Here is a 22286-nt window from a genome sequence, read left to right as displayed (position 1 = left end):
TGCTTCGCAATGACCAGGTCCTCTGTCTGTTGCATAGTCATGAAAAGTAATGCAATATCCTATTATTTCAACTTGCCTATTTAACTTATGGAAATAGGAAATGGAGCTTAGTTAACCAGCTTGGTGATATTACAAGAACAAATGCTTTGCCTTAACTTCTAGCACTTTCCTTGATTTTTAGTTAATTTGTCAGTTAAAAAAAAAAAAATTCTGACGTTGTAAATTGTCATATAATGAACTTTTTTTTCACAATCAACTTTATGAATACTGCTTCAAATTTGATTTTTTCCCTTTCTACTTACCAATTTATTAATTTTAACTTTAAAGAAAGGATTTCTACTAACTTGTGTCAATGCATACTTAACAGGCAGAGTTCAGAGTTCAAGTTCACTCATAATTAAACATAAAATATTCAAACCTAAACAGTAAAATGCAAGTCTTTATGAGCCTGTGGAATGTGCGCAATTCAAATAACATTACTCTATTCAGATGTTTTGCAGTTCTAGCATCAAATAATAGTCAGCTAACCCTGTTGAAATCAACAGAAACCAGTATTCCAAAGTATGCACTTAAGATAATTTAAGAAGTTGGAACAGTTTCTATGACAATATAAAAAAGCTTGAATCAAAGTACCAATCCATCTGAAATGAAGATATCTGAATGATATCTTTGCTCAAAATTAATAATACATAACATCCTTTATTTATGGATTTGGACATGGGGTCTTCAGAAAATCATCTGGAAAGAATAAAAACAAAACAACCAAGTACCAACCTGTTAATCTTTATACAATCTCTCTTGAATGTTGTTACACTGGTACTGTGTGTCTAGCCACCTGCATCCTTAGAACTACGTGTTCAGAGGTCTTGGTTGCCTTTTGCCTTCAGGAGATTCAAAATGCTTCATGAAAGGCAAGTGTCATTATACCTTATGGATACCTTGAAGACTTAGAGGGAAACACTAAGGAAGTAGCAGGAAAGCAAGGAGGATTTCTTCAGATACAAAAACAGCCCTATGGATTATGAGGTTCAGTAGTGCTACAGGATAGAAAGGTTTAAGCACAAGCATTTGCCTGCGGAGAAGAAAAACAAGAGGTATGTTTCTGGAAGGGCTAGTCACTACTGAGCAAGGCTCCAGCTAGGGGAACAAGCAAGTATAGAGAAAAAACCGCTTTCAGATTTATGGCTTCTTCCTACCAGGAGGAGCTGAGATTTTTATTATGTCTGCATGTTATTTATTCTGTAAGGCTGCTAGTTTATTAGGAAAATGGGAAGCGGCAACAGTACAAGATCCGTTAAGATTGAAAGAACGTTCCACCCCAAACCTTCAGCCTACAAAGCAGCTCTTCCATGCAGTCCAGTAGTCACTGAAAGTCCTTCTGTTTGAGACTGATTTCTAGATTTTCTCCTTTTGTGGAGTAGAAGTGAATAGTTTCCAAACAGCAGAGAATGGCTTGGTGATACATCTCAGCTGCCAGAGGGAAGTGGGAGCTTTAAAAAGTATAGAGAGTTTGCAAGAGTTTGGAAGAAAAATGGAAATTACAGAAGATCCCTCCTTTGTTTGCTCAGATGTAGCAGATGAAACAGGCACACTGAGGGTTTGAATGCCACTGACATGAAAAAGTCTAATCTGTTTTGCAGCAGTGCACTTGGGAGGCAGCATCATGTCTTGGGCTCTGATGCCTGCGTGAACAGGCTGCGTTTCATTCTTTGTTCATGCAGCTCCTACCATTATTGAGATGTCAGAATACGTGGAAGAAACGATTTTCTGGATGAAAAGCAGCTGCCGCAAACTCCACATAGCCACATTGGCATTTCCTCAGCAATAATGTTAAGTTCTTCAAGAAAATCGTAGAGATCATTTTCTTAAATCCTACCTTGCTAAGGAGGGAAGGTATCATCACCAAAACTGCACAAGTAGCTGTCTGCAATGAATAAATTTTCTTCTTTTACATCCCACTTAAAAATAAACTGTAGAATTTATTGTTGGACCTAGACCTGGCCACGCTGTGTCTGTCTTGTTCCAAATGCTGGGAGTTGGTGGATTTCAAGGTGATCGTTTAAATGTTGAGATTTCAATTGGTATAAAAGGTGGCTGGATGTTTTCTGGCATGCTTCATTTTTTTTATATTTTTGCAGAATAATCCTAATCCTTAGATTTCTCTTTTAATTAAATTAAGAAAGGGCATTTCTGATATTCTTTGGACATCATGTGGCCTCCTGAGAACTACAAGTTCAAAGCATTTGTATCATTTATTTGTAAATACAGCACAACACTAGATAGTGTTGGAAGAATAAAGCTAGCACTATGAAAACTAGTTATCTGGTAGATGTAATATTCCCTGTATGGGTTAGTTAGATGTTATATTTCCCTTAAAGGTTGGAGCACATTACATATTAATGTTCATATATTTCATCACAAAGCTTCAGTGGTGTCTTCACTTGGGCAGCTGATAATTAAGCTAGCCATATTATAAAATATGTCAATTCATCTGGGAGGAGGAGGAAGAAAGTGTTCTGAACCTGGCAGTGTAGTTTGAAGTAAAAAACAGATGAACTCTTCCTCACCTATGCACAGGTGAGCCAGAAGAAAGCAGAGCAGCAGGGCTGTGGCTGCTACATAGACTCGCAGACTACGTGTTATGGGTAGAAGGGCGCAGTGTCGGCTTCTCTGTCACTGTTCAGCAGGCAGCAGGGAGCCCTGGCAGAGCCAGGAGGGTGCAAGGGGGAGGAACCTTTCTAACATTCACTGTACTTAATTGCACTGGGCAATGCATGCAGATACTGAAGCCAAGTTCAGTAAGAGTGGTTTTAAAGACCTTTTATGTTTCTAGTACATCTTAAAGATAATTCCTCCTATAATTTGCATTGTGATTAATTATTTTATTCAAATTTGGAATTGCTTCAGTTTTTTATTTAAATGCCTGTAATGGCAGGAAACCTGCAGTCTGGTAACTACTTAAAACCGCAGTGGTTATGGTAATTGAAGCAATAGTATTTAGAAATACAATCAGTGGTTAAAAAAAGGTGTCTTAGTGAGACTCTATCAAGTGAATGAATTACTGGTGACATATTTAAAAAAAAAAAAAAAAAAAAGGACTTAGTGTCCCATGAGGCACTTTCAGAGCAAACTCATCAGTATCAAAAGACAAGATACTAAGAAAACTGTTATCTATTTGACTTAATTTCTATAATGAGCCAGTTGACACAAGATTCCTGATTCATATTTAGAGTTTGAATGCAAACCCTTACTTCAGTGTACATATTAGTGGTGGGAATTTTATGCATGAATTGGATGCATGCAGTTCTTTTCACTTGAAAATTTTTGTCCTGATGTGATTGTATAGATTATGAACAAGTCACCTCAATATTTTTTCAGTATTGACTGATGATGATCACTTCTTCTCATGCTTTTTTCAAGATGAAAATGTTTATTTTACTAGATCACAACTATATTTTGGCCCGTGAAAGCTAATAAAACAGTCTTAGCTGACTCTGAAAACCAGATGACAAGTACGCATCAGAATATAAAATGGACTTTTAAAGCATTTAGAATTTAGTTACAGCTATTATCTGACTGTATAAGGTCAGGTAACTTTCTTAATGCAATCACTGGAAAAGATTTGAAATTTGTAAGTAGCTGTTCACAGTAAGTGAATTACACTTGTTTTCTTAATAAATCATTTGATGCTATTCTAACAGAGACCATATTGCACTCTTCAGATATCACAGATTCACTACTTGTTTCTTAGTAGTGGAGTATTACAAGCACTATAGGAGTAATTCCCTTGAAATCAATAAGGTTATGGTAGATTTATACAGGCATATGGTAAACGAGGACAGAATTGAAAGAAGTAATAATGAATTTATCCTATACTGACTGTTGAAAATTTGACCTTGTGACACTTCACAAAATTTTTAAGTATGAGAGAATTTCCTCCCATATTCACTGCAAACTTGTTTATCTGCTCTTTGCATGTCTTCATACCATAGTATATAAAGTGTTTTGCCTCTGTTCGGTATATCTGTGAATTTAGATATAGAGGCAATTATGAATGAAGAAAAAGATGTTTATTTTCATAATACCTCTATGATGAGCTTTTCTTTAAATACTTTTTGTGTATGTTCTTAAATGTTGTACATACTTGTTATGTCAACTCATGGCAATATTGCATGTATTTTAATACCATTCCTAAAATAATTCCATGGTCTTCTGCTCAGAGAAGGGGGAGGGGGGGGGTCTACAAGTCTAATTTTTCCCTATCTCTGCCGTGTACTTGTAACCTGGAGAAGGCTGTTCAGCCTTTTTGTCTTATGTATCGCAATTCTAAATGTGGCTATCAGCAGCTCCCTCACAACATGGTGTTGGTAACAGCTAAGTTATATTTGGGTCAAAGTATTATAAAAATTCATACCACTTTTCTTCTTTTCTTTCTAATAATCTTCACTATCTGCCCACTCAAAGCATGAAGATGTTTTGTTTGCCATACGTGCACATCACCCTTCCACTAGGAAACATGCTAACAGATGAAGGACAAACCTCAGTATTTTTGGTGGCCTTTTTCTTTTGTTTGTATTTACTTTCGTAGTTCTTTGTGTTTTCCTCTAAGCAAGACAGCAGGGTCTACTAATAGCTTTTTTTCTGCTATTCCAGTGGACAAGTCAGTAATCACACTGGCTTCAACTCATAGCCTCAACATTTCTCTGTGGAAGTAGCCAAATTGCAGTTCACTAGTCATCTTTATTAGTAAATTTCCAGCTTTAACCTGTACAAAACTATATTTCAGTACAGTGTTTCATTTAGTAGAGTCAACAATTTGTAGAAGCCCACTCTGAATATAGATCTCTTTTTTTTTTTTTCTTTCCTTTGGCTTTCCAATGGAAACATGCATCAGACAGTTTTTTCAGTTTAGCAGGCATGGAGGTAAACCTCTGTCCTCTGCTGGGTCACTTTTGTTTGAATTTCTTTTACCTGTACAGAGGCAATAAGCATGACTTTATACCCTTTACGAATGCACTACAATTATTTAGCTAATATGTATAGTAGATTAACCTAGAGTTAATATACAGCTAGTGTAAACATTAATATGCTTAGCGTTCTCATCACATCTGTGCTGCCCAAAACTGGGCCTCAGTCACAGATATCTAAACTCATTAGGTATACTGAGTTATAGGGATAAATAGTAGGAAGTTCTACGTGGAAAACAGTGTAAAATGTAACCTGATTTCAATGCATTTTCACATGTGACAATGACTATTTAATCATTTTTCCCTTTTAATCCAACAGAATAGTGAAATTGGGACATCACAATGCGATTTTTGATACTATGATCAGAACATTAAGAGTATTTTAAACTAGAGCTAAAATTGAAGTTGTACAAAAACAGTTAATTTTGCCTCATTCTATTTTACCTGCTTACCTTAAAATGTGGAGTATGAAGTCAAGAAAAATAAGGACCGCTTACATGTTTTACTCCAATATTGTACACTGCATTTATTTCTGTTTTATCTAATTATCTTTTTCTACTGTGTTTCTTTTTTTAGGAGATTCTTAAGAATGAAAATTACAGAGAAGAAATGAAACAAAAAATCAGAGATGTATCTGAAAAGGACAAGCTCCTTCAGGCCAAGGAATACAAAGAGGGACTTGTTGCTGAACCAGTTCATACTCATGTTAAGGGCCATGCATCAGCCCCTTACTATGGAAAGAAAGAGCCTTCCCAAGATCCATCAAGCACTGCAAGTACTTTTCAGCCAGGTTCCTGGATGCCACCAGGCAGCAGTAGCAGTCATAATAAATAAACAATTGTAATGTACAGTTATTGCCAGTGGATAAATATTTTAATAGAAAACACAAACAATTGCTATACATATAGTGTGTGTGTGCAATAAATTAATATTAAAGCTATGTTTATTTTTGCAGAATTATTCAAATAGGCTTAATTATGACAAACCACTGTTAAAAATCTGTTTGGATTTAGTGAAAAAAGAGATATATTACTAATGACAAGGGTTTGTTTTTTTTTTTTTTAAACAGTTGCTGTTCCTCAGTTATTCTTTAGATCATTTTAGGTCAGAGGTTTTCTAGCTAGATGAATAACTTCCGCAAAATAATTTTTTAAGTTGACTTTTTTCTTGAAGACACAATTATGCTTTCGATGTAATGAATTTTAGTTAATTTAATACACTTTAAAATGATCTTAATTCTCAAACCTAGGCTTTTGGTCAATATAGTTCTCTAAAATTCCTGTTAATTCCCTCCATAGTGCCAGCATATCAAAGTTGTTAGCTTTCCTCTGGTAACTGGATGGTCAAGTTGATCTCATTAACAGGAAGTACCTTAACACTATGGTGACTATGCTTGTCAATAATTTTAGGGACATGGTCTTGTAACTTAGGTTAATGAAGGAGTCAACATATCTGATGTTTTACTAGCCAGCCAACAGTAAGCACAAAATACAGAGTTAAACCACACGTAAGTATTCTTAATAGGGTTTAGAAGCACTTAGTAAAGCTAATGAAGAATGATGAAGAGGTATGTTCTTTTTGGCACAAGGGACTGTCAGTTATTTCCAAAAGGAGCAGTGGTAAGCTTGCTCTTTTTCTTTCTCAGACATGCACAGTACTGTGCCACCTACCAAAGCAGCTAAAAATCTCACTTTTGGCCTGAGGCTTCATTAGCTTTTATTTCCGAGTGCATGCTGGGACTTCTCTAGATTTTGTTAGATATATTTGGCTATAGTTTACATATACACAGATTATGTGCTTAGAGATGATGCTTGAGAATTTCAAATCAAAATAAAGACCACACTTTTTTGAAAAAGTATCAAATTTATTAATGCAGTGTCATCAGTTCTGTTCCCTGTGTTTTAAGCCATGTCAATATCAAAGGTAACAACATCAAAGAAAAACACTGGAGAGTTAATTCCTCATAAAATTTGTAAACATTACATTCTAATAATGCTTGCTTTGACCAACAGTAGTTGAAGAGGGTCAACAAGTTAGTGACTGCATATAAATTTCACATTCTATCTTTTATTTCCATTAAACTCCTCACTTTTAATCCTGCTAGTATCAATCACCTCTGTAGGTCTCATCTGAACAATACATCTCTGACTTCTTTTTTTTTTTTTTTAGAAAACACACATGATGAATGGACTAAATGCTGGAAAGCACAACTATGTGCTGCTGTTTAGAGACATGCTGAGTCTAATAACCTAATGACTGCCACAGCCTCTTTAGAACTAGACTAATAATGAACCTTAAGCTTTGAAAAACTAATCATTTCTGTTAAAAATGAATTGAAACTAAGGTTAAATAACTTTGGCATATTTACAACATAAGCCAATTTGGACTTTTTCACAATGCCAACTTTTTGCAACCTGGAGATCAGCAGAGTTCCAAGGGCTATGAGAACAACAACAAAAAAAACCTAAACTCAGAAGGTCCTAAATCACATGTAGCTAGAACGTTAGAAAATGGCAGGAATTATCACCAATGTGCATATCCTCCTCATATACTGTTCCACAACCATCTACTATAGGCCACTAACACACAGGATACTAGGCCAGGTGGGCCTTTGGTCTGACCCCATTTATGGCTGTTCTTTTAGGCATAAAAAGTTTCTGAAGGCAGAAACAGGTTATAGCTAGAGTGTTCGGGTGATAATTAGGGAAAACAAACAAACAAAAAAAGTAGCATATTTTGTAGAACACGAGTGGCCTGAAACATTTTAAGATGTCAGGAACAACCACCAGCTTCCTGGAGTTTAGACTCTAAAAAGACTGTTGATGGCTGTTAGTTCAGGAACTAGAAAAAGCAAAGTTTAGTTTCTCTGTGCAGACAAGCCCCACCATGAAATAAGCTACCTCTGTGGGACCAAAGCTCATCATCATTGAATCTGTGTTAATATTTTTACTTCAGATGAAGGGTCCTTAAAGGAAATCAGTAAGATATGCTAGCAGACTGCAAAACTTTGGAGTTATTTTGTCTGCCACAGGTATGCCAAAACTTGCCTTTCTGTAATCCTGTTTGCCATGAACTACAAATGTCTGTAAGCACACCACAGACTACTGCTGCAGAAAGTTCCTACAGCAATAAAAATAAAGAGAGTGACTTGCTATACAAGGAACCAGAGATCACAGCATTAAGGAATCAGTTTACATTTTTCCCATAATTTAATTGACACATTTAAGACAATTGTTAAGTAATAGCTCAATTAAGGAAAAAATATCCACCCCCACCCAGCAGATTTATTTCTGAATTTAACATGCACATTTAGAAAAGCAAGTTGCATTAGTACACAAGTAGTAGAAGAAGTGGTGGTATCAAGTGCCATGTAAACTTTAAGACAAATCATTTCAGCAGAAATAATATCTCAGGAGTTAAATTTCAAACTTCAAGAAATCATAGGATCAAGTATTGAAAGTTACAACAGAAAACATAACATACAGCAGTGCTTCATTTAAAAAAGAGGTTGATTCTTCATACAAGGAAGGCATTTTTGCCCAATTAATCCTTCTTTGTTCGTTTGGCTTTTGCAATATTTTCCTGGCGTTTCTGTTTCTTCTTTTGCTCTCGCTCCCTGGCCTCAATCATTTTTGCAAGTTTCCACGACAGTGCTGCGCTAATTACGAACAATGGTGTAAGGGCCAGGATCACCGTAGTAAGAAAGCCATATGGGTCCTTTGCAGCCCACTCCACAATGTATTCAGCCCAAGCCTTAATATCCAACATCTTTTCTGTTTTTCTATTGGGGAAACCCTACATAATAAGAAAAATAATTCAATTTCTGAGTATTCAGAAAAATAAAAACATATATACATGCCAATTACCATTTTAATATAAATCATCACTGTTCATTATTAAAGGGCAAGCTGTTTTTTTTCCTAGAAGTTAGAGTGACGTGAAAGTGAACGGAAAATGAAGTATGGGCTATATGTTAACATAACTACAGCGTTTGCAAAACAATTAGGCATTTCATCCAACACAGCTTCAGGTGCTACCAATAAAAAGCTATTCCATGGGAAAAAAAGGTGAGGTCTGCAGTCCTTTCAGGGGAGAAGAAAATAAACTCCAGTTAGTTTATCTGCCTATAGTTTGTACTGGGGGCGGAGGGGGGTTAATGCAGCGAACTCGCCGTAGTAAGCCGTAAGGCCAAGGGCCAGAGGCGGCAGTCAGCTCCGCGCCGACGGCGCGCCCCCAGCGGCGGGGCCCCGCGCCGCCCCGCGGCGGCTGCGCCAGGGCTTCCTCGAGCAGGAGCTCAGACCCGCGAGGTGCGCGACGCCCGCCAGTAACGGCCGCCCGGTTGGGGAGCGGCGTTCCTCGCGCTGGCGTTACTAGTTGCGCCCATCGAAAAACACCCTTTTCGGCGCTCCCCTCCCCCTCCCCCTACCCCCCCGCGGAGGCGACGGCCGTTTTCGCCCGCGCGCTGCGGCCCCGGCCGCCACCGTTACGGGCGGCCCGCGCGCGCCCCCTGCCCTGCCCTCCCCTCCCAACGGCCGCCCGCAGACCGCCGCGCGGCCCTCACCTGCGGCGGCAGCGGGCGCCGCCTCGGGCATCCTCCGGGCGCGGCGGGCGAGGGAAGAGCGGCACCGAGCTCCCTGCGGAGGCAAGACACGGGCGTGAGGGAGAGCGCCGGGCCGCGGCAGCGCGGCCTCCACCCAGCACAGGTAACGCGGCGCGGGGAGGCACAGCCGGGTCTCGGGGCGGAGGGGACCGGGCCGGGCCGGGCCGCCTTCCCTCACTCGCCACCAGCCCGGCAGGGCCGCCGCTGCTGCCGCCGCCGTCCCCTCAGCGCCACCCCCCACGGTACCGCTGGCCTCGAGGGCGCCGGCCGCACTACCGGAAACAGGAAGGCGGGGGCCGCTCCTCCCATGCCCTCTGTCCTCCGAGGAAACAGAGTTCACCCGCCCCCGCTGGCTAGAGCGGCCCTGCTAGCCGGCCGCGGCGAACCAACCCGCCCTTCCTCCGCAGCCGCCGGCCTCACGTGACCGGGGGGGGAGGGGGGGCGGGCGCCCCGGGCGCCGGCGGCGCGCGCCCCCTGGCGGCGGTCGCGGGGCGGGCGGGGCCCGAGGCGGGGCCGCGCCGCCGCCTCCCGCCTCGCGCCGCCCCAGGGCCGCGGCCGGCCCGCGGTCCCGCGGCGAGCGGCCGCCCTGCGCGCAGGGGACCGGCCCGCGCCGCCCAGCCCCTGCCCCAGCCCCAGCCCCTGCCCCAGCCCCTGCCGGTCGGGACGGGGCAGGCTCCTGTATTTCTGACCGGGTTTTTCAAGTGGGCGGCCCCGGGAGCCAGCTCGTACCGCGTAGCAGAGAAGCTGCGATGAGACGGTGACCCGCCCGGGTCAGGGCAGGTTTGGGAATCGGTGCGCTGCGCAAGGAGTGGTGTCGCCGGTCTGTCACGTCTCGCTTACCCGCTCCCGTCACAGGGCTCCTCAGGTGCACAGGGCCGTCTGGAGGTAGACCACGGGCACGTTTTGTTTGCGTCTGGATAAGATCCCAGAGGTATCTCCTGCACCTTGTGGGAAATGCTGGCGTTGCAGTGACTAGCTGCAGTGCCCCACGCAATTCCCAGATGTAAAAGTGCTGTGCGATAGCTGCTTGCTGCTGTCAGAGCTCTACTTGTTGCACTGCTCCCTGTTGAAATGACCTCAGCAAAAATGCTCAGCTGTCTCAGTAAAAGCTGTGTGACTGTTACAGCCCCTAACTTGCCCGTATTGAAAATTCAGGGTCTGAGTTTTTGCTTTATGCATGTTGCACCAAGGTTTCCTCTCTTCCTCTGTGCACAAACACATGCTGATGTGAATAAGAAATGTTGGTTTTATTTCCAAAGCAAATGTAAGCACAGGGTTAGGGTATTAGCTTGGTACACGAGAAAATCTTGTAGTCACTGAAACTGTATTGATCAGTTCAGGAGTTGCGTTCTTTGCAGCATAACAGCAATACCATGAGGCCACACAGCTTTTGTATATCTCTTTCTCATGAATATTTATACTATTCAAAGGGCAGCAGATAGGAAACATTTTGCCGAAGGAGAGAGTCAGTAGCAAGAAATCTGATCTAAAATAGTTTAGATTGAATAAGTGTTCAGTGCAGTTCTGTGCTATGCACAAATTTTTATGATAGCCTAGCTGTGCGTTCTTACCTAGAAGTTAAAAAAATTAAAAAACTGTAATGTTCAGGCTGTGCCTATAACATCTATTACAAACCTTGTCTCTGTACGTGTGTTTTCAGGCATTTACATAAGCATTAAAATTCTTAGGGTATAAGTCCCTGCTTGATTTGTAAATTGCAAATGTTAACAGGATATAACAACCTAAATTTATTGGAACATAGATATTACTTCTGGGATGTTGTATTTATTAATATAATCACAAGATGTTTTTGCATCCTGTGTTGCCAAGTTAAAAGTAGAAGGGCTATTACATAAATATAGTATATTTATGGTAAAATTGCATATTACGTTAGAGGGGACACACATATGGATGCTTGGTGTCAAATTCAGGTACGTAGGCCAAAATAAGCACTGACTCAGTCAACAGCTATATGCATCTTGCTTAGCGTCACTGCCTTTAGATATACTGCAAAATTAATTTCTAGTTCTGCTCTTTCCCATAATAGTAATAGTCTCATCTATCTATCTGTCTCTTTGCCTTTATTGATTTAAAGAGAAAAATGCCTGATTCACAGAAACAGGGAAGAAATAATACACATAGGTACATGTGTGTTTGTGTGTGTATATTTTATATATAAGTTTTTTTAACCCAGAGAGATACTTATTTTTGTATTTGTCAGTTACAAGATGATGAGCTAGAGACTTGGAGAGCCTAGGAAGGAGCAGGAAAGGATGCGCTAATGAAAGATCACATCATTTTAAGTGTGATTTGAAAGTCATTGTTTGCTGATTCATACTAAACATCATAATATTTTACTTACATGACATTCCAGATATACTTAGGATGGAAGTAAGCTTTTCAGTTACTACATGACCACAGTGATAACAGCTACAGAAGTAGTGTCAAAATATCACACAATAGTAAGTGTTTATGAACCATCAACTTTGATAAAATTAAATCACCAGTTAATTTATAAAATTCTGTGTGTGTGTGTGTGTGTGTGTGTGTGTGTGTGTGTATACACGTGTATGTGAACAGCATTGAAAGTTCAGTTTGGAAGGAATTTAATGAGAGCGTGCTGGAGGGGACAAGCAATACTGTCCATTGTCACACTTCCAAAGGGGGAGCTGGCAGAGGAATGGAAGTGTCACTGCATGGCACTCAAAAATCCAGCTATCGTAAAGTACAGCACGGAGAAGTGTGCTGAGAATGTAATACAGACATGGAAAATGGAAGAGTTACCAGCATGAAAGCAAAGCATTTCTTAGGCCAACAGTCACTGAAGAGTCTATGAGTGTTTGAGTATGTATGATAAAGAAAAGCTTTGAGTAAAGGTATTCATGTTGGTGGCATGTGTTGACTGATGTGTATCAGTGGTCCGGAATCATTCCATATAAGAAACCTGCTAGATGTTTCACTCAGGATAAATTTCTTAACTGCTCTTGTATCATTTGTAAGTTCTGGGGATAAACTAGTTCCTTTAAGCTACTTTTTTTCTGCATAGAGCATACATTCTCCAGTAATCTTTATGTATACTTTTCATTAATTATTTCCTGGGCACTCAGTATTGCACCTGCTGAATGTTCTCGTTTCCAGCGAGCTAGGTGTAATTCCTGTGCCATTGCATAATGATATGGTTTTTTTTTTTTTGAAGAGCTATGAAAATTAAACTTGACTATTGTTTTTTTTTCCCCAGCCTGTAAAATCTCTAAGTTGTGAAAGCTTTCTTGGCACTTTCTTGACCATGCATGATACATCTACGTATGTGCAAGCCAATAAAATTTGTTTCTTATAGCTTCACTTGAGCCAAACTCCTTTGTACCACTGCAGATGAAGCATTCTTTTTCTGCTACAAATCTTTATTTAAAAACATTGGTGTGTTACGCTGAAGAGGATCTGCAGTACATCTTTATTCTGTAAATTATGTGAACAGCCCTTTACATTTGTACTTTGACTACCATTCAATGAAACTATGCCTGAATATTCAAGAAGAAAGTAGTCGAAATCATGAGTAATACTGCTGCTGTACTTAATTCACTTCCAGCCATCCTTATAAATTGTTCTGACACTACGTAGTTTTTAAAATAGAGAATATGTTGTGACAATGCATGACACATAGGCCAAGCAACATGCTACAAACCTTTGTATTTTTAAAAAGTGATAAAGCAAAAAAGCATGTATATCTAATACTAGATTAAAGAATGATCAAGGGCTTCCATGTTCTGGGGAGACTCGTTCATGTAATAGCATTGTTTTTATTACCCTTATGATTGATATAATTGAAGAACTGAAGTGTGTCAAGCCTTTACTGCATCCTTCATTTGTCCCTATTTTGGGTATCTTTTACAGTTCAAAAAGAGAAAAGAATTAACAAAGATATAAATGGAAGTTGTATAAAAAATATAGATCTTTTCTTCTCCTAAATTACTACTGCATTCTGATATATCCCAGACTGAAATGCGTATTAATAGGCTTCTGGATGTATTGGGGTTATTTTAAAGGGAAGGAGAGAAAAAATTCAGTATCAATTCAGCTTTATAAATCCACAGAGCTTTTCGGAGGTAGCATAGTCTAGCAGTCCAAGTAACACACTCAGAATCATGGGATCTTATACCAGCTGTGACACTAGGCCTGGACTCATTCTAAAAATCTCAGGCATCTCCACAGAAGTCTGTTCCACTGGGAACAGTGGAGAAAGTCAGTGGAAAAAGACTGGTCCCTCTAAACAATGACTCAGGCCCGCCAGGACGTGAATCACTCTCTGGAGCTGCCTGTTTCCTTTCACAGACCATAGAGGGCACTAAGGTTTGAGGATAATGTTCCTAATTTAAACGCCTCAGTTAAATGCCAAATTGAAGTGCAAGAAACCCAGACCTAACAACATATCCTTAGATGAATCAGCTCTATGTCCTTATGCGTATGTAGGTGATAATATTTATTCACTTTCTTAAAATATTTTGAAGTTGTTGAATAAAAGAAGCAGTTATCAGTATGACTATTAGTTCAATTTTTAGGATACAGATTCAATTTTTTTTTGATTTTGTAGGAGCTTGTATTCAATATTCATTCAGTTTATGCCATGTGCAAGTAATGGCTCTATACACAACCCTCTCAAATTCGGGGAGGTGGATGCAGTTCTAATATTTCTTGTACTTTTTGTGGTCTGACCCTATTTTCTATTACAAAAGCTAACTAGAAGTTGGTATACCTAGTGGGTGACTAGTCATCTTCCAAAAGCTGTATACAAGCAAGTGCATTTCATGGCTGCCTCAGCAAAGAAGGCAAAGATGAGGAGACTGAATGACCTTTAGGTCTTAAATGAAGTCCTTTTTAGAACTTAACTGATGTACGCTCTAAGAAACGTAGCCTGCTCTGTATAAACTTCACGTGCTTTGAGAAGAACTAAAGAACCAGAGCCATACTTCTATCTAATCCATCATATTTCATAAAATAGAGCTGAGCATAGTTATTATTTTATGTTCCTTCTTCCAAGAGCAATAGGAAGTAATGATACTGGTTCACTAACACTGTCTCTAATTGGAACTGAACAGATGTCCCAGGATGGTGCCTGCACAAACCTCTTTACTTGAATCACTGTATTCTGCATATGGTGTAAAAATGAGGTCCTGATATTTGCAGTGATAATAATTATACTATATAGTATTTCAGTGCTCTGATGTTTTCACAACATAGTCAGGAAACACCTCTTGGTACATTTCACAGATGTTGTGGTGTCCTTGCTAAATTCTAGTTCAAGTAACCACATTCTCCTGAACAAAATTTCCTTTCCACAGCTGCAGTGATTTTCATTTCCTTTATAGAGGGTACAACCAGGATGCCGGGGATCCAGCGCAAAAGTGAAATCCTTTCCTTATAGGGTATACTTAATGAGTCAAGACTGTTGTCATAACAGAGGACCCACGTCCTAACTTGTTCTTGAGCAGCCAGACCTATATGCTGTGGTGCAGTTTTCCCGTGTGTCAGATGGCTGCCATTTTACTTCTGAACATGGCAGTGTCTTTTTGCTTATATGTGTTTATAAACATCTTATAAGGTATTGTAAGCTCCCTTCTTCAGTGCCAACAATGAGTCCCTATTTCAGTATTAAATTAAGTTATAAAAGAAGCATATATACGAGTCACTGAGATCTGAAAGAGAGCCAGCATTATTGGTTTGCCTTGCTGCTCCCTGCTCTGTCTTAAGTGGAAGGAAATGGTTGTCAGTAGAAGTGGGAGTTTGTACCTTATTTGAATTCTTAGTCCTACAGAATGGAATGCTAGCAGTCTGTAGCATTACATATACATGGGACAGGGAAGCCTTGTCTTTAACACAACAGAAAATTCTGATATGTTCTGTTATCTAATTTGTGTGCTGGGGTTAAAATAGGTAAAATTAAAAGCTCTTCAGTTCATTCTTAGGAAAGCAGAACAATCCAATATAAAGGAATATTGCCAAGGAAAGAATATCTAAACGTCAGCCACCTTGACACTGTTTCATGATCTGAAACACCTCAGCTTCAGGACCACATGTTTAAATGATGGTGCATGTACAAAAGACAATGAGAAAAAATATGTGATTCACTGCTGTGGAACTTGTACTGATTTCCTTCTGACTCAACTTATAGGAGGCAATGTTCTTAGAAATGCCCTCATAACTTCGATATCCTGCTGACTTAAATTTGCCTTTATCATAACAGCACTGGCCAGTTTTGTAAAACATATGAATGTGTGCTCTTGAAACTGAGACGTTAATGACATTCGTATCAATTTGAGTAACTGTCAGCTTGCACATCCTTGCCAATGCTGGGTCCATTCCTAAATTTCAAACATGTGGAGTATACACTTAGAATAGGCATCAATTAGCAAAAACAGCCCACTAAAATTGTGTAACTTAGATTGTCACCAAATACTGTAGTATATATCTGATTTATTTGAGGACCAGCTTGGTAGCCTGAGCTAACCTAGCTCAAGCACCTGAAAATTGGTGTCGGGATATTTCATCCCTGCAAGAAAATCAGGTGCTTCCTTCTTAACCATTTCTTCATTCTGAGGCATACAACAGCAGTAGATTTGAACTCTCATCTGACTTTCTTTTCTCTCAGTAGTGAAAAACATTTATAGACGAGATAAAATATATTTTTAAAGGTGGAAATATTACCTCCTGCATGTATGATTTTTTTAAGAGCTCTACTCACAGAATTGACATAGGAATTTATTCTATACCATCCAAAGGCTTATGATCATGCTTGCCAGGGAGCCAAGGGCAGGCTGTTCCATGAGGCAAGGTGAGCCAGGAGCCTGTAGTGACGAGACCAGTGCAAGGTCAAGCCAGGAAGTCCAGTGAGCAGATCAGGGTCAGGATCTGCTGTCAGGATCAGGGAGCTCAGGCAGAGACTGAGGATGAGAGCCTGTGCTTAAAAGTAGCTCTGGAGTGAAGGACCCCACTTCCCACAGCTTTTTCTCACACTGCTCTCTGATGCAAGGCCACATAATTGCATGAAACCAGTGCTGACCTTAAGCCATAGGCAACCCAAGTAGGCCTCTGAAAAAGCTTGATGTGCCCTTGACTATTTAGTCTGAATTAGTCTATTTAGTCTGAATTAGACTTACTGTAATTTCTAGAAAGAAATTAAGGTCCACACCTGTAATTTTGGGCATGATCAGATGAGCTGTTCTGCCTATAGCTGATCCAGGTTAAGAAGGTGGCCCCCAGTGCTGCTTGCTAAAGTTTTTTGTCAGGGGCCGCTGTCCAACTGGACCTGGATTTATAGCTGCTCTCTAACACAGTTCTGTCAAAATTAACTGGTTTAAAAATATCTACTTAAGCATATTTAAGATAAATTGTGTTTCAGATGTATTTAAGATAAACGGAGTCATTTTAACAGAACTGGGTTAGGGAACAATTACATATGCAGTGTACACACTGGCAGATCTTTAGGGCAAGCAACCTCTTAATCCAAATTGACTGTGGCTAGGTCAGGATGTCTAAAATATGTCCTTACTTGATGGTCTAAAAACCCTAGTTTTGGAAATTAAGACTGGAAAGTACCTTCTGAGGGAGTTAGATTGATTACCAGCTATTGTAGGCAACTCTGTCTCTAATCCCTTTCATAAACTGATCAATCTCTAAATTATTTTTTCCTATTGGAGGCTTTGTGCAGAATTTCTTTATTCTGAAGGTTAGAAACATGTACATTTCTGATCTAACTAATAATAAACATTTTTTATTATGCCAACATTGTCTTCTAGTTTCAAAGAATCACAAAATCATAGAATGGTTGAGATTGGCAGAGACCTCTGGAGATGGTTTATTCCAACTCTCCTGCTCAAAGCAGGGTCAACTAGAGCAGGTTGCTCAAGGCTAGCTCTGGCTGGATTTTAATTGTCTCCAAGGGTGGAGACTTCACAACCTCTCTGGGCTACCTGTAGTATCACCTTCATAGTAAAAAAGCTTTTTCTTATGTTTAAATGGAATTGCCTGTGTTAAAATTTGTGCCCAGTACCTCTTATCCTGTCACTGGATACCAATGAGAAGAGTTTGGCTCTGTCTTTGCTCCCCTTCATCAGGCATTTATGTACACTGGTAAGAGTCCCCTGAGCCTTTTCTTCTCCAGGCTGAACAACCTCAGCTTTTTCAGCTTCTCCTCATATGAGAGATGCTCCAAGCCCTTAACCATCTTTGTGGCCCTTTGCTGGACTCGCTGCAGCAGATCCATGTTTGTCTTGTACTGGAGAGCCCAGAAATGGACACAGCACTCCAGATGTGTCTCACCTGAGCTGAGGAGAGGGGATGGTATTGGCTTTCTTTGCTGTGGAGGGCACATTGCTGGCCCATGTTCACCTTTTTGTCCACAAGGACTTCCATGTCCTTTTCTGCCAAGGTGCTTTCCAGCTGGTTGGCCCCCAGCCTCTACTGGTGTGGGTTGTTCGTCCCTGGGTGCATGACTTGGCATTTCCACTTTGTTGAACTTCACAAGCTTCCTCTCTGCCCATTTCTCCAGCCTGTTCAGGTCCTTCTGAATTCTTTTTCATCCCTGACATTCCCTCCTCTGCCCCAGTGTAGTTACACGCTTGTTTTTACTGGGCAGTTTTAGATTTTGCTTCTAAGGGGCAAAAAATTGGATTTTGCTAGAGAAGCCCTTTAGTACCTGACCATCCCAGTAGCACTCTCTCTGCACCTCTGCAACTCTTTCAGTTTTTAGTCCTTCATTCCTGGTCATGAATGACCAAACTGTATTACCTGTTTCTTTCTATGTAATGTTATGATCTCCTCTGCAAGGGTAAAGTGTTCCAACTTTGTTATTGGTACATTCCTTTTTATGTCAGGCTCGTTAATAAAGATTAAAAAAATACAGATTCTTAAGATTAACCAATTTCACTAGGAACTTTTTTACTTTTATTTTTTTAACATTAATTGTTGTCACCTACCACTTCTTTACCCACAGTAAGCCCTACTTTCTCCAATTTACTTTGTGTACAGCATTTCTTGTGCTTATAAAACAGTGTTTTTATCAAAAACTGCACTGGATGATACGTATCTTTCCTAAATCGCTGCTTCATATCTCCCACTTGCCATTAAAAATGCTGTTAATTCTTAGAAGCTAAATAACTTGTGAAAAAGAACAGAAAAAGTGTGAAAGACTATTGGAAACTTTTAAAGAACATTTTACTAGATGCCCCAGAAGCCAAAAATTCAAGAATTGAAAAAGCAGATGACACAGTCTACAAACTCATTTAGAAAAAAAATTAAAGCAGCTATTTCAAAAATAACAAATATAAAGAAACAGAAAACTAAACATAATTTATATTATAAATCAGAGGGTAGGAACTGCAGGAAAGTGGTAAAAGTAGTACAGGAAGAAGAGCTTATAGCCAGCAGAGTTAAAGATAACTTGGAGTTTTGATTATATTCTATTCTAATAAAAGAATTGGTCCAGGAATGGTTGAAGTGTTCAGTAAATATTTATGATATGCATCTGGAGAAGCGTCTTATTCATGGCCTAATATGTGCATGCAACTTTTTATAAAGGGATAGGTTTACATACCTCAATAGGACTCTTTTCTGGGGAAAGAGTGATTCTGTAAAGAGGTTGGGTCAAAGAAATCTTGTGGCCAGGATTAAACAGGAGGTAGAGCAGGTGATCACAGGGGATTTCTTGCATTGCATATTCAGTGAATATGCTGTGAAATCAAACTCAGTGATTCTAGTGACAGTAATGCCAGTTGATGGTGGCACCTGAAGAAAAATTTTTCCTCCTATAGTTAGTTTTTATTTCAAATTAGAAGATGTGATTTTATCACTATTGTTTTTGAAACAGTCAATAGTATTTTACCTTGCATAATGATCCTTCAGATTAAGGAAGAGGATGGTTTTGGTATTGTATTTCTCTTTATTTCCCAGCAATACTGTCTTTCATCTAGCTTGGATGATGAGGTAAGTGTTCATGCTCTCTGTCACAGCTCTCCAAAGTGTTTTCTCTGTTATTTTACACATTATATTATGTTTGCTGGAGGAAACTAATGGCTTTGGTGTCCAATTTGAATGGAAGCATTTCAGAATGAGGTTGAATACTGCAGCTTCAGCGTAACCTTTATGTTATATGGATACTAAATTACCTACCCTCACATTTTGATACCACAATATCATACTGTGATACCATGTTCTGGATTCTGAGATTTGCCAGTAAACTGTGATTAACAAAGAAACACCTGCATAACTAGGACTGTTTTTGAATGTTACAGGTTTTTTCCTCAAACTTACTGTTGAGAAGGGAAGCCTTTTTCTCCCTGTTCCCATTGGGCATACATTACAGGGGAAATCACAGCAATCTGTTTTCTCCAAGGAAAGCTTTCACTTCATCAAAAATACCAAGGAAGTATTCTAAAAACAGAGGGCACACTTTTTCCTGCTCTGATTCAAAAACATTTTTCACATTAGTCACAGTCCTTTTCCAGGCAGGGAGAGGCAGAGGCGGGGGCCCCCTTTTTCATCCTTAAAACATCTTGAACCAAACAAGTGTGTTTATACTCAGCCCCAAAGTTTAACTACTCCGTGCTTCTTGTGTTTATTTAAATGGTCAAACATTTCCACTGGAAATTCTACTCTCTCCATTTTAGAATGGAGAACAGAAAGATGTGTGAGTTCTCGTGATTCCCACAAACTGCCCCAGTAATTGCACTGTCCATTCCAGTAATGGAAAAAACAGAGCGCAGACTCCTTTGTTAGATGAAAGATATTCATGACTCCTGTACCAGTTCTGCCCTGTTGATGCTGATACTGAATTTCCCGTTGGCTTGACTGCAAGGAGAATCACACTCATAGAAATGACAGTGAGAAGCATGATGCAAATTTTATATCCTCAGAATCATTGCTTAAATCTATGGGAGGAAGATGCTGAATTGCTTGGCTTTTTAGAGACTGCTTCTTGATTTTACACCACTGGAGAATCTGGAGAAAAAAGTTGAAGGGAGGTGAGAAGGTTTTTTGAATTCTTTAGAGATGATTGTGTTGAATCTGCATGTTGGGCAAGCCCTTTACAATATGCCCCTGCCTCAGGGAGCTAACAAATTAAAACATAGATGCACATAACAAAGGCAGGTAAAACAAATAAGAGGAGTTCTGCCTTGCACCGTGCTTTCCTCCAAAAGCACAGTTGTATCCAGATCCCCTATATCAGCAGTTCAAATTAGATTCCTTAATGCTAGCTGTGAATGACTGGGGAGCAGATACTCTCAGGTCTTCTTTGCTCTCATTAACCTCCCTGTCAGTGCCAGAGCAGTATAAAATAGCTTTAGTGTAACTGAAGATTGGGCTGCCAGAAGGGTAGGTTTGTTGCCTCTTTCATAGCAAATGCTTATATTAATTTACAAACAGTCTCATAAATCACAGCTGGAAAAAATTGCGTATGTTAAATATCTTCACTTTGCTGCCAAGTGGTAGAAGTTGGGGCCTTACTGGCTATTTGCCCCTTGGAGAGAAATCAGTAATGTGATGTCTGGATATCTTCCAAGTACAGCTTCTGCATTTACACTATATACATCCTCTGTGAGAGGTGCTGATAAACCACACCTAGACAATTCTGTTTTCTACAGAATCTTCAGTCCTGATTCCAGTCAGATCCCAGCAAACAACTTTATTTTAAGACTATGATTTTCTGTCAATTCTAGGCTGTGTCAAAGTTCTCCACAAAGAGTCTGCATTATAAATAAAGCTTATGTGACCCATTGTGCTACATTTTTGTCTCATATGCTGCTTAGCATCTTTCATCCTCAGTTGCGAATGCTTTTAAAATATATTTAACACAATGTCATATATCAGTAAAGATTTCATGAAACAGGATCAGTTTGCTGCTCACTTAAAATAAGTGTTGATCTTCTCTCCTTCAGATCTTTCAAATAGAGGCCAGTTCCCTAATGTGGTCAGTAGTACAGAAAAGAACATGAGATTCTGTCATCTATCTTCTGAATTAGATTGCATCCATTTTCACTGCCTGTGAAGTGTTTTCCTGTAGGTAGGTTCCACTTTCATCTTGTTTGCACTTTTCTCATATATTTGGCTTTAAGTTCAGAAACTTCTTTGACTCTAAATTAGCGAGGAGTTTTCCCACAGCCCTGCCTCACTACTAACTGGGGAACTCTGTAGTCAGAGTGCTATATAATACTGTGTGTTGATGTATTGTTAAAGCTATAATTTTAATAATGCATGAGGTAGGAAATTTCAAATTTATTTATTTTCAGAGACCTTTGTTTTGTCATCTTTCACTTTTACACCTTGATAGGGCATTGAATTACATAATCCCAGAACATTAGATACCAAGATAGAATGTGATGCAGTCAAAACTGAACTGCAGTGTTGTCTGTAATGAGCCATGCAGATATATAAATATATGTATGTGTGTATATAGATAGATATATACACACATAGGTACATATATATAAACACACACGCGGTAGTGTTCTATCTTACATTTATTTGGGGGTATATATTGTATGATCATGCAATATAAAGGAACACTTAACAGTAATGTCTATCACAGGTATTTTTAAAGGCTCCTAGAATCATGGTGCGTGAACGCTAAAGGGATTAGATTTAGTGTCTGTGCAGAACATGGTAAGAATAAGAGGGAACTTTATTCTATAAATGCAATTCTCAGTTACACTGGGGCTTCTTTAAAATGG

At 39.6% G+C, this 22286-nt stretch overlaps 2 protein-coding genes across 2 annotated transcripts in view; one reads left to right on the top strand and one right to left on the bottom strand.

The window, feature by feature from the left end:
* LOC138064289 (NADH dehydrogenase [ubiquinone] 1 alpha subcomplex assembly factor 2-like) overlaps positions 1–5907 on the top strand; it is a 65264-nt gene extending 59357 nt beyond the window's left edge. The window contains exon 4 of the mRNA XM_068926118.1: positions 5544–5907. Coding sequence (XP_068782219.1) covers positions 5544–5801 — 258 coding nt within the window. The 3' untranslated portion in view covers positions 5802–5907. The remainder of the gene's footprint in view (positions 1–5543) is intronic.
* Positions 5908–7115: 1208 nt separating this feature from the next.
* LOC104146868 (uncharacterized) overlaps positions 7116–22286 on the bottom strand; it is a 73726-nt gene continuing 58555 nt past the window's right edge. The window contains exons 2-4 of the mRNA XM_068926119.1: positions 10297–10446; positions 9529–9601; positions 7116–8762 (exon numbers count right to left, since the gene is read on the bottom strand). Coding sequence (XP_068782220.1) covers positions 8657–8762; positions 9529–9601; positions 10297–10446 — 329 coding nt within the window. The 3' untranslated portion in view covers positions 7116–8656. The remainder of the gene's footprint in view (positions 8763–9528; positions 9602–10296; positions 10447–22286) is intronic.

This window comes from Struthio camelus, chromosome W (genome assembly GCF_040807025.1).
Source record: "Struthio camelus isolate bStrCam1 chromosome W, bStrCam1.hap1, whole genome shotgun sequence".
NCBI classification, from domain to species: domain Eukaryota; kingdom Metazoa; phylum Chordata; class Aves; order Struthioniformes; family Struthionidae; genus Struthio; species Struthio camelus.
This window is presented reverse-complemented; position numbering and strand designations above follow the sequence as displayed.